Source organism: Platalea leucorodia, assembly GCF_965183815.1.
Source record: "Platalea leucorodia genome assembly, chromosome: 1".
NCBI classification, from domain to species: Eukaryota; Metazoa; Chordata; class Aves; order Pelecaniformes; family Threskiornithidae; genus Platalea; species Platalea leucorodia.
Genome location: NC_138823.1, coordinates 32,171,834 through 32,184,567, shown reverse-complemented (window position 1 = coordinate 32,184,567; position 12,734 = coordinate 32,171,834). Strand labels below are relative to the sequence as shown.

Genomic DNA, 12,734 nt, shown 5'->3' with positions numbered 1-12,734 from the left:
CCTAACAAAGCTAGAAAGGGAGTTGAGAACTTGGACGGAAAGGTACTAGTTGTTTTTTTGTTTTTTTTTTTTTTAACAAACTACTCCCTGTTTCAGGAATGTCTCTCCAACTTGCAAGTTTAAAGCAGTAGCTTCATTAGCTTTACCATGAGAAAGGCGTATCCTGTTCAAACGAAGCTTTGCCTAGCACGAGCGTTCCTTGTTGTGCACAGAGCAGCTACTCCTCTACTGCCAGGCAAGAGCGGGGCAGGAAAAGTGTTGCTGGCTTAATGCATCGGGAAGACCAGTTTTATAGCATATATCCCCCTGGAAGCGGGAAACCGTAGTCACAAGCTAAGGGCTGCACTTAAAATTCACAAGGCCAAAACTTAAAATTCAAGGGCCACATTCCCGTGTGTCCACACTGTCCCGTGTGTCTTAGCTCACGTTATGGTGTCTAAATACCTGCCTTCTGATCGAAGGGAAGGAATCCAGTCCTGTTTGTAATGAAGCCAGTGCAAAGGCTACCATTGACTCGTGCCGGTCCTTGGTTGATGTGCTGACATTCACGGCTGTAAAAGAACTAAGGTTCACATAAACAAGTAGCAAAAGTTATACACAAGGGTTTTATTACATGAATAATTTGACATACTCCGCAGTAGTCAGATACAAGTGCATTTAATTAATGTTCTGTGGACATCGTAACAGTCGGAATATTTCAGCTGAACAGTCAGTATTTGGCTGAATTCAAGCCAGTGCAATTCATGACATAACCATAAACAGGAAGTTACAGGTCTACAATGAGGTTAGACTAGATAGCAACAGCATAGTTATTGTCACAGCAAAGCATTACAAAGTATGAAAGCCCAATATTTCACCTAGCTCTAAAATGGTATTTGTACAAACCCGTCGTAGATACCTAAATGTAAGGATTCGTCGCATTGGTAATGGATCGTGACTTTCTCTATTTTGGGGAGTTATTTCAATATTCAAAACTATTTGGGGCGTCAAGAAGAAATGTAAACATCTGATGGTCCTTTGAAAATCCCTTCTGAGAAAATACATTGTGTGCCACAGGAAAAGTGCATTCTAACTGGTGTGTCTGCTATGGCCAGTTCGACTCAAATTCACATAGCACCAGGTATTTATCCATTTCTGCAGTAAAAAGTTAGAAAATCTTTGTATTAACTCAGAAAAGAGAAAACAAAGTCAAAAGTTTTTTCTTCTTCTTTCTTTAGAGGAACAACAATTAAATTAAAAAAACCCACCCAACATTTAAACAGTTACCTCTTATGTACAAAGGAACCAAAAGCTAGCAAAGCGCATAGCCCGTGAACAGTCTTTATTATTTCTTTTCTTCAGGTTCGTGTACCTGAATATATGAGTTTATTTACAGGTGGACAGGTATCCACAGAAGTAATAATGAGAATACTTCTATTTGGCTAAAAGTTGTATAAAAAAAGACAAAACACTTTTTTCAAATACTTTCCAAATATATATATATATATTAAAAGTATTCAGTATTTCCATTAGTGCCAGAGTTGGAAGCTCGCTCTCATTTTAAAAAGTTAACTTTGTGATAGTAAGTGACGGCAAAAGACTGAGGGTCGCGGTCAGAGCTTTGATTGGAGGGACTGCAGCTGGAGCTACCCCGGGCCCACGGGGCAGCGCCGGATTGCAGAGAAATGCAGCAGTGCCTTTCTGTTGCCGTTACAGGCCACATCCTGGTACCGGAGATCTGCCAGCTCCAGAGAGCCGCCCCTACGGCGCCGAGCACCCCTACGGCTACCTCCGCGTAACCCTCCTGGGGGCAGGTCCTCCCCTGGTAGGAATGGTCGCCGCTACGGGAGATACGGCAGCTGAAAGCCGCTCAAGACCTGCCCTCAAGCATTTTTTTCAACTCACTGGGTTCTGTGGATCACGTTGTAGGGGCCCTGGTATGGAATATGTTTTTCTATTGAGCAACATACAAAAAGCACTGCATTTTTTTTTAAAAGGACAGTGTTTAAAAAAAAACAAAACAAAGCAACCCAAAACCCTCTGAAGTAGTGGCAAGATTCTTTATGCAAATGGACAACTAGCCTGGGCAGGTAGCTCAATAAATGGGAAAACATAATTTCTACGCTAATGCTTGTAAAGAATATAAAATTAAAGGCCTTAGCCCATTAAATACAAATACACACTGTAAAAATATTTTTCAATTAAACATAACCTAGATGAGTGCACATCTCTGGATAGATAAGCATACCACTGCCTTCCTACCGGTATCAAATATTTGAATAGTTTGCATATAAACAAAATCTTTCTTTGTTGTTGAGTCCAGGCTTGCTTTACTCTAAAGCAAGGATATTCTTAATACATCTATTTTTTTTTTGTCTTTCTTCCTGTAGGATAAACTGTAAGAAACACACTGCATTCATTGACCAGACTGGGCTGATGTATATTACAGCAACAACCCAAAATTTAAGTAAGAATGTTGCATGCAATACCTTTTTCCTTCATTTCATTACAGCAGCTACAAGACATCCATTTTTCATCTTTCCTACTTCCTTCCAACAGAGGGTACGCTAAGAGCAAGGTCTGATCCCTCGACTCTTACACACCCCAGCCCTGAAGTCCGGTCAGCGCTCAGGCTGAAGGATTGAGTGCTTTGATCGATGTGTCACCTGGGGCAGCAGGTCTCAGCCGCGACTCCACGGCCCCGAAGGAGCCATCCCTGCCTCCGAAGCGGTGTGCTGCAGAGCACCGTAGAGAAGCGGTGGTAAGAAGGAAACTGGGCCGGTAGGGTGGCTGAGAAGGCTCTCACGAGCGGGAGGATCGTGGCTGCGAGCCCAGTTGGCAGTGACCACCTCTTTGGCATAGCTTGTTCTAGTGTTGCTGTCAACTCGTACTGACCCTGCGCGAGAGAGCAGCTGCTGGTCCCGCTCTGCCGCCCCAGCGGGCAAGGCGCTGAGCAAAAGTGCAAGAGGTGTCAGGGCCGGAGCAGCAGCAGCAGCAGCCCTGGCTGAGCAAGCACAGGTATCACATCGCTCTGCTTGGCCACGCTGGGCCCGGGAGTCCAAACTGGGCCCCCAGAGCGTGCCAGGACCCTGCCTTGGCCACGGCCCCCCGGCCTCTCTGCTCCTGCGGCCCTGCAGGTCAGCACTCCGCCGTCCTGCGGCTTGCGTTTTTGGACAGCAGAAACAAGAGACAAATAAACACTGAAGGAGATGGCAGCACCTTCAGCTCCTGAAGTGTGGGGGTTGCTAACTTAGAGGAAAAGGTTGGAGTTAAATTGATTCGAGATACAGTATGCAGCCGTATGAAAATGCATAGTTTGTACGTATACATTCATTTACAAAGATCAAAGGAAGGTTCTTTGCTATGTAGTTTAATCACCAGCTGCTTTCAACAAAAATGCGACCTGACAAAGCTACAGCAGACCAGTTAAGCACACAGCTTGTGAGTTAATGGTGGTAGCTGAATGGCGTTTCCCAGATAAAGAATTAGCTTCTTTTTCTTCTTGCTTTTCTGAGATAATTTTAAGTAGTTTTTCATTCAAAGACTTGCTTCTGTAATAAAGTATAATAGATTTGGGGATTTTGAGAGATTCCAATTCAACCGTGGTCATCTGAGTATTGGTGCCCCCTGCTCTGAGGTTTATTAACAAGTGTAAGTCCTGTAAGACAAACAAGTAACGCAACAGAAATCGGGTTTTAAGTATGGTGTGTGAGCTAGATTAAAATGTGATTCTTTCTTTTAAAATGCTGACATTCTAGTTCAGCAGTAAGTAGTGCTTTTTTGCTTTTTTGGCAATAGCTGAGCTAGTATTTAGAAAATTCTACAAGTTTGCTCACTTTTGCCTTTATTTCAGTTAACACTTTGGAACCTAGCTGCTTCCCGTGAAGAATGTCTGTTGTCCTGAGCATCCCTGGACGTACAACAGTAACGCACCAGGCAGCATGGGCTTAAAGACAAGGAGAAAACCTTGGTTTAAATGGTCTGTTTTAATCTTGTTTTCCCTTTGTGCTTTTTCTAAAGAAAAATTGCTTTCTCACTTGTGATACGTACTAAAACACAGTGGTTTGCTATTAAATGTAACTTTAACAAAGATTAGTGCTTTTTACTAATCAAGATGTTCTATAAATATTTAATTCAGGAATGAATTGACTTTTTTCATGATACTTCATGTTCTTAATTTTTACTTAGGAAAAAAAGTGGCGAATGCACTTATTAGATGACTTGGATTCTTCCTTGCAAGTTTTATTCAACCATATCTATGAAAACTGCACAAAAGCATTTCTGGAACTAGAAAAAATAAACTAATCAGATAATCAGGATTCACAAGTAGAAGAGTAAATTTATCAAAGCATATTTTGCCATCTAAGTGAAGAAACATTGCCTGTAGCTAGTGAACTGACCATTCACTGGGAAACGAAAAAGCAGAAAACTTTTTTTTTTCCATACAAACAAGGAATATTGGAAGTGCAAGAGGATGAGATTTGCTCATTCTAAAACCCAGTGACCAGAAATAAACTATTCATTACCTGAATTACTTGAATAACTTGAGAAAAAAAAATTCCTTCTCAATTTTTAGAAGTTACTCTGTCCAAAGCTGGTTTAGTACATACATTAATAAAACTCAGGAGCTAGTGCTTAGAAAATCAGTAATTCAGTAGTCCTTCTTTAAAGAAGTTTCAAGTGCAAGCACATACTTCTTAGTATTTTAACTCAATTATTTTCGTAGACTTTTACGCCTTAATAGACACATTGCTAATTTCACAAATGTTTCTAATTTAAGAAAAAGATTTGAAATATTTGGAGCATCACGGCTTGTACTGAGAATGACTCCCTACGTATCTGAAGTCTACTGAAGTGCTCTTGGTTTAGCAGGCAGAATAGACTCAGATGCAGGCACAAAGATTTTAACACTTTTTTTCATATAAAGTAACAGCAAAACTCTTAGAGGAATTTTGGAGAGCCCAAGTCTGTATGTTTTCGATCCAGCACTAAAACATTTTCAGTGGCAATGGATTGTAGAGGCTTTCTGATGAGTTATGGCCAAGGTCCTCTGAATTCTGGAGTTCTCTCCAGCTGCTGGTGCTACAGGGAGACAGTGAGAGTTTAACTAAGGTCTGCATGGTGGCATTTTGTTGTTCTGTGTTTTTTAATATTAAGAAAAAGAAAAGAAAAAAGCACCTGCTTCTAATAAGAAACAGTTTTTTGCTATGTGCAAGTCACTGGCAGTGGAAGTCCCTTACCTAAATCTGCTCTGCGGGCCCACAGACTGCCCCCAGAGGGCAGAATCAAATCAGATTGCTGAGGAGTATCATCTACATGCAAAAGTCTTCTCTTCTAAGCTTTCCTTCAAACGTAAATGAAAATACAGAAACTAGTTGGGCAACAGAACTGTTATTTGTGCTGCCTGATGGACCGGCACCTTGGAGTAGGCCGGTCACTGCCCTTGCTCCTCAGCCAAACACCAGCTGAGTTTTCAGAGACACCCTGTGCTTGGTGCAAAGGTTTTAAGCACTTTCCCACAATTGCCAGACCTGAGCAGCGCTGCATAGCGCTCATGTCTGTGGTAGGATGTACAGGTAACATTAATCTATGCTTTCTCTTCAGCACAGGTATCGTGGTGCTCGCCAGTGTTAAGGACATAGCTTGCAAGCCAGTGGCAGTGCGCTTGCCACGCTCCAGGGACTCCCGTTAGTCCCTGAAAGGACACAACAGCTTTACAGCACGCAGAAATACTTGGATTCTGCACGTCTTTGTGGGCGAAACTGAAGCTTGATTGAAAAAGGCAAGATGATACATTTGCAGCTCAAGGTGAGACTGTACTCATGCTGTGGAGCAGCGGTTAGCTTTTACTTTTACCTATGGACGTAGAAATGAAAAAGCAGGATGTCTGAAAGTCTGTTAAAAGGAACTGGGGCCCCTGGGAGGCAGCTGACAAAGCGCTTTTGCAGGGATTTCACACCACGGTGTCAAGGACTTCAGAGCTGCGCGTGGCCCGTGCACACACGCGCTCATCCGCCTGGGAGAGGGGAGCCCCAGAAGGGCTCGCCCTGGGAAGAAAATCGCCGTCTCTCTCTCCCCTCTTTACTGCCGTGTGCTTTGTTTTCCAGTCACTGCAGGCTTCCACTTTTCTAGGTGTGATTTGGAATAAGGAGTTTGGACAAAGTAAAAGGAAAAAATGTCTTTATTTAATTTTTTATTTTACCCCAGAAGATCTGAAGGGCTTCTATGCTGGGGTAGAGTAGCTGTTCTTTGTTTAAAGCATTGAAATTGGCATCTAAAAAGTCTTAAGCTAAACTACATGCAATAGTATTAGGGCTGTTAAGTTTAACACCAAAACCAGACGGAAGACGAGTTCTTCATGAGCTCATTTGGGAACAAGAAGATTGTCTTTAGGACACTAGTTCCCAAAATTAGAGGGGGTGAAGGCAGGAAAAACCAAACAGAAATGCCGTTTTCAACCTGGAAGCGGGCCTGTAAGCCGAAGAGTTTGGAGAGCTGCTGTTGAAAGCAGGAAAGTCCATACTCGCGCACGGCTTCTGGCGGTGCCTTGTACTCGCCCGAGCTCAGCCCCTCCAGAGACAAGGGGCTTCCCCGACTGCCCGCGACACGGCACTGCCTTAGCCTGGTGAAAAACGCATCTCTTTGGTAAGGACGTTAAACTGATTTCAACTTTTCTGTGAGCTCTCTTCATTTTAACCTGGCTTATTGAATAGTTTTATACTTCTTTAAACTAGATTAGGCTAATATTGTTAAGACCCCTATCAATTAAACTAATGCAGGTTTTGCATATAAGCAAATCCAATGTCTAGAACTTTGTCTCCTGCTTATTCATATTCCATTTCAAACCATGCTAGCCATTAATGTACTGAATTTACCAAATGGTAAATCATTTCAGAAGCAATAATATTTCTCAGCGTATCATTAAAAATGTTTCTCGTCTAAATAGTTTTATTTGCTGTATTTTATGGAACTTGCATTTTTATAAAAGCATCTTAGTTTCATGGTTAATTTCTAGTTAAAACCAGATTAACAAAATGTTTATCGTTTTGTATATCAAAAATACATGGCCCATCAAGTGAAAAAAATATATAAAGTGCAATGCAGAGCAAATTAAAGCTCAGTAGTTTTACACTGAGTGAAAGAGGAAATGCTCTGGTTCTAAAAATAATAATAATTCAGAAAAAATGTTTTTTAAAAAGAACTTAAATTTACTTTATATTCTCCAAAATAATATTTGTTAGCAAACAAAGGCAGAACAATGTATGTGGGCAGATATTTCCCTTTTGTGACCGAAGCGAGACAAAAGGATGCATGGATCTAAATACTGCAGTCTTATGCGAGCAGAGTATATTACGAATCCCATATTCATAAAAACTGGGCAATTGGGCTTTTGTTTTCCTACAGCTGCTTAACTTGTGCTAAATTCACCCCCTGCTATGATGGAAATACTTTTCTTACATGAAATGATATACGAGTAGCAGATGACAAGAAAACATAATTACTTTTTTCAGCGTTTAAAAAAATGTGATGCAATTGCTGCTGACAGTTATCTTCCTTCAGTTACCTTATGAATTTTTACCTTCTCCCTGGTGTTCCCATCATTCTTACGCTGATGCCATCATAAAAAGAGGCTGAAAAACTGCGCTAGCAAAGCAGCCGAGGATCTCTCCTATTTGCGACCATGTCTGGATAAGAAGCGTACCCTGGTTTTCTGTGGCCCAGAGCTCTATTACAGAGATGACATCTCCTCAGCCCCCGATAAACCTTGCCTGGCCTGAGATGATGCTGAATAAGGTCAGACCGGCTCCAGGACGCCCCTGGGGTCAGGAGAGGATCAAGGTGCAGTAAGGTTGCTTTTCATGTCCCTCAACTCCTCCAATATCTGCGTAGCGAAACCACGGCACAGTTGAGAGGTAGTCTTAAGAGTCATCACATATAGGATTATTGATCTAACTCCTCTTTTTTTCCCCTGCAGATTCCATTTCATATCGAAATCAATGCTGTTTTAATGGTGTTCTAGTAGTGCTAAGCAACCAGCCATTAGTGGAGCTCTCTCAAGCTAGCTGCTGTAGGAGCATGTGCGACTCCAGGCCCTGAATGAGACTCCAGCCAGGGCAGGGTGGGATGAAGACAGTATTAGCATGCCTGCCACATGAAGAGCAGAGGTACAAACGCAGCAAAGCATATACTGATCTAGTCTTTAGGCATTTTATATAGATCTACACTTTTAGGAGTGGTTCAAGCCAGCATCACCTAGGGTATTTCTCTCCAGACATGTCTCTGCCAGGGGGTAGGAACAGTCGTTCAACAGTAGCACAAGCTTATGCCAACTTCACCTGCTGTGGAACTACAGCGTTAGGTGAAATATAGAGATCTAAATCTAAAATAATATTCCCCAAACCCCATGACTGACAAAGACAATGTCTGGTTCCTTGCAAATGCAGCGGTGGCTGGTGCTGTGTTAGAAATGCCACTGGGAAGTGATGGGGCAATGCCCCCTTTATAAAAGTCTACTAATAAAACACTCGCTTAGGAAGTGGAAGAGCTGGGAAAGAGTTGGAAGGAGCCTCCTTCACCTGGGGGGTCAAACTCACATTGGCCTGGTTTTAGGGCTCTTTGCTGGGTTCCAGCAAGTCTTGGGAAAAGGACTTGGTTAAAGTTACAGGGCTCCACGAGAGCCCAGGCGGGAGCCTGCTCCCACTGGCTAGCTGGGGAGCTGCAGCACGGCTCTGGAAGGAGGGAAACCACTGCTTCTGATTTCAGCCCTGACAATACTGTAATTTATTCAGTGACCTTTTGTAACATAAAAGTTCTCCAATGTTTTTACTTTCATCTCTGAAAGAAAGAACATTCTTCACAAGAGCGTTCCGTACTGTGGATCACAAACGAATGCAGATACCACCGCCCTCAAGCTGGACACAACTAACGGAGCACTTGCTCCAGCTGCCAGCACACGGACTGTGGGGGTGACTCCCTTCACAGAGGCTGGCGATCCTGGATCCCATTCGGAGAAACCCCCTTCTCCCCAGCCCTGGTATCAGCGGGATGGATTTCAGGCTGAATACCATGTGCTTAACAGCTCCTGAAGCTGTCACTAAGTGACACATCCAAAGTCCCACCACTTTGCTATTACTAGAAACTGAGCCAACATCTTCCAACAGCCATGCAAACGTGCCTAGGTACGCATCCATCCCTCTCACAAAGCCGAACAGCAAAATTCTCTTCTCAAGCCCTCGGAAAGGGAGATTGACAATTTCACACTCCCAGTTACAGTGGGGACAGTCACACGGAGAACACCCAGCTGCCTCTGTTCTACACCGGTTTCCCAGGCGAGCAGCCCTACTCAATGCACTTATTCACGGGAATAACTGCAACTCTCCAGGGAAAACCTGTAATGTTCCCAGGGCTCAGCTAGTTACAATGCTATCTGCATTTTGCTCTTAATCGTGTAACAAGACTTTTTATCAGGCTTGTAATTTAAAAAAAAAAACAAAACACAAAAACTTCTGTAACTGACTGCTTAAGACTAATTTCCTCCTACGGGAATCCAGTTCTGAGCAGTTTTGCTTCAGGTCTTACCCGACTAGCTCGAGCCTCTTTCGACTGATATCCCTAAATTTTGAATTTGTCCTTTGGCCCTTTGCTAGAAGTCAGCCGAACAGCGAAACAACCCAACAGCCTTCTGGTCAACAGATCGGATTATTTCTGTCTTTGAGTTAATTCTGGACTCTGAGCATAAGACAAAAACAGTAAGAGAGATGGGAAAATGATGTGTATGTCATTATTTAACAGCAAAAAAAAAAAAGGTGTAAGATGGCAAGATACAACATACTTGGAAACCTGTATCCTGTTGACTCCACAGTGCAGGTGGAGAGAATAAACACGTGAACAGAGCTTTTAGTTTGATTGTTCAAACCCTTTGCGTAACTGAACAACGACCCCTCAGCATAATCTTTTCCTGTGTAACCTTCTGCGTGCATGAACTCGCCACCGTGTTGTATGATCTCCTTCAGACTGCACAGTACGATGAAGAAATCTCTCCATTTTAAAAGTTATTTTCAAAAGAATAAAATTTCAAGCCAAGTACTGGTGATTTAGAAATGTCTTCACAATCAGAATACAAACAAATAAAACCCAATAATAAAATGCAAGGGACAAACCAAACACCGAGCACCGAAGCAGGCATTCTCGTGACATCACGGGCAATTTCAGACTAAACTGTCTCTGTAACCAAGGGCAATATATTTTTTTCTTTCAGTAATCCAGGATTTGTACAGCTTTGTAAAGGTGGGTTAGGTTACTTCTGCCATGTAAAACACCACACCGCTATTCTATGTGATTTACAATTCCCCCTCTCCTCCTTCTGGTTCTTAGGAAATCCCAAATCCTGTTTCATAATGTGTAATAAATGGTTATAAAACTATACCAACGTTATAATTTCAGAGAGGTAATAAGATCCCAGTGCTATAAAAGTCAGTTTTAAAAGAGTGCACATTTCGCAGTGATGTACAAACACACACCACTTGTTTCCACAATTTAGCCCTTTGTAAGTATTGCACCTTGTTAATAAGGCTACTGTCTATTTCCTTTTAACACTAAAAATTACACATAGACAACATAATTTGTGGCTTAAAAGCACAGTTTTCCTAAAGTTTTTAGGTAAACTTACTTATTTCCTTGCACACTCAGAGCTCCTATGCCTGCAGTTGCCTGGAGGAGTGTTGAGCGAACCAGGAATACAGATGGAACTATATAAATTTATATATAAACGTGATCTGCTTGTCATGCATTTTTTTTCTGATGTGCTCAAGTAAGTTCCTTTGAGCTTGATGGCACATTGACACCTTTCACAACCCTAAGCAATGCTTTCACGTGCTGAAATGTACAGTTAAACTCCTCTTCTTTCTCACTTCCCTTTTGCAATGCAAAAAATAATGAAAAAAAAGAATTCTCTAAATTCATCTGGTCTTCTAAACACAAGATAAATTGCATAAAGTCAGGAAAAGATAGATTGTCTTACAAAGTGCATATTTCAAACAAAGCTGTAAGAGCATCTCTCTTGCCAAGGCCTGATTTCAGAAGAGCAGAGAAACGCGTGCCTGACTTTGGAGACGCGGGCGCTCTCATCCGCAAACCCCGCGAGTGAAGCTGGACTCACGCTTGAGTGCTCTGACGAACCTGAGCCTACGTCTCCCTGTTGGGACACCAGTAGTTCTACCTCTGCGCAGCCGTACCTGCTCATCTATAGATTACGTGCACCCCTTCCCTGCGAGATTTGTTGGCGTCACTCTAAGGATTAATTACTACAGTTAACTACCGATACTAAAAATTCTGACGCCAGGTGCTAGCTCCATTTTTAGGTCCATAATTCTGATTTTTATTCACTTCAGTATAAATATTTGGGAATGTGCAGAATGGAGTCCCTGGGCACAGGAAAAAGAGTTGACAGGAAAAATTATTACAGACCAAAAATAATTTCTTTGCGTACAAATAAAGAAAAATTTGAGAATTTGCATAAAATACTAGTTAATGTGGTTCAGTAAAACCTTGGATTTCCTGAAGCTGATACCTTTGCAGATATGAAAAAAAGATGTGGTGGCATGTTTTCTTTTAATTTCACGTAGAATTAGCACTTTGCAAAATGGAGCACTCACATCTCCAGGATATCATGCTAACGTATTATTTTTTTGCTCGCTGAAGTAATTTGGTAAGAAGTAATCCAATTATAGACAAAGTATGCTTTGACCAAGCAACTATATAAACAAGAAGCCTTTATATTTACAGTAGATCCTGGAAAGATTTATACAAATGTATAGATTTATAATTAGGTTATGGTTCAAGCTCATTTTCTCTGTTTTTGTATCATCTAACATGTTTTGTTTTGTGTTGTTTTTTTCTATTTGGAACTTCATGAGCTATAACATTAAGTAAGACCACATTCACTACTTAGTGCTTCCTTCTAATTTTAATAATTCAAGTAGTGACATATTGCTCTTTGAATTTTGCCTAGAATAGGAAGAAAAAATCAATTTCTTAGCCATCTTCCATTCAAATAAACCTACATCCTGCCTTTACAGCCCTCTTATGTTCCCTGAGGAAATTTGTATTAATTATCTTTTTTCCCCCCTGTCTTCCCAAGTCAGTTGTTTACAAACATTTTAGTAACTTTTGTTTATCTGACCGTTACACACCATATACTACTTGCTGCAGGGTATAACATGCTAAGATAAGAACTCCAAAGTCAAACCTGAATTTTTTAAGAGGCTTAGCAAATGGTAAGCACTAACATTCCAACATTTTAAAATGTTCGAGTCCATCTTTAGCATTGAATTACCTCAAGAATTCGGATTTAATCTTGAAACCCTACCTCATTAGTATAATGTTATGCATATGGCCAAGTAATAGGAAAGCTGAAACAGCATTTCTACTGCTAAATTAATTTCCCTCAAGGGTGTATTAGTGATCTCGCATTCAGATTCCAACACGGAAGGAAAAAAAGTCTTGGTGTTAAGAGGTGTTAAAAAAAAGCAGAACACTGGCTTGTAACTAAATTTACCCATTCCCTGACATTTCATAAGCTGACTGGCCAAATGAATTCTTGCTGTGAGTATGAGCAAGCGTAGGAGCAAACCGTATTTTGTTTTGCCTGGTGCCATCAGAAACAGACTGATTTCTGGTTTCAGAGTCTTTCTGGACTGCTATTAAAAATGGTCTGCGTGAAGCACAAAGAACATGATTAGTGTTTTTCGTATTGA

General features: G+C 41.4%; 1 protein-coding gene across 1 annotated transcript in view; it reads right to left on the bottom strand.

Annotated features, from left to right (window-relative positions):
* Positions 1 to 669: 669 nt before the first annotated feature.
* The window catches only part of ZNF704 (zinc finger protein 704), a gene marked incomplete at its 5' end in the record, with an annotated part of 112,449 nt that continues 100,384 nt past the window's right edge, over positions 670 to 12,734 (bottom strand). The window contains one exon of the mRNA XM_082312379.1: positions 670 to 3,637. Within this exon, the coding sequence (XP_082168505.1) occupies positions 3,622 to 3,637 (16 nt within the window). The 3' untranslated portion in view covers positions 670 to 3,621. The remainder of the gene's footprint in view (positions 3,638 to 12,734) is intronic.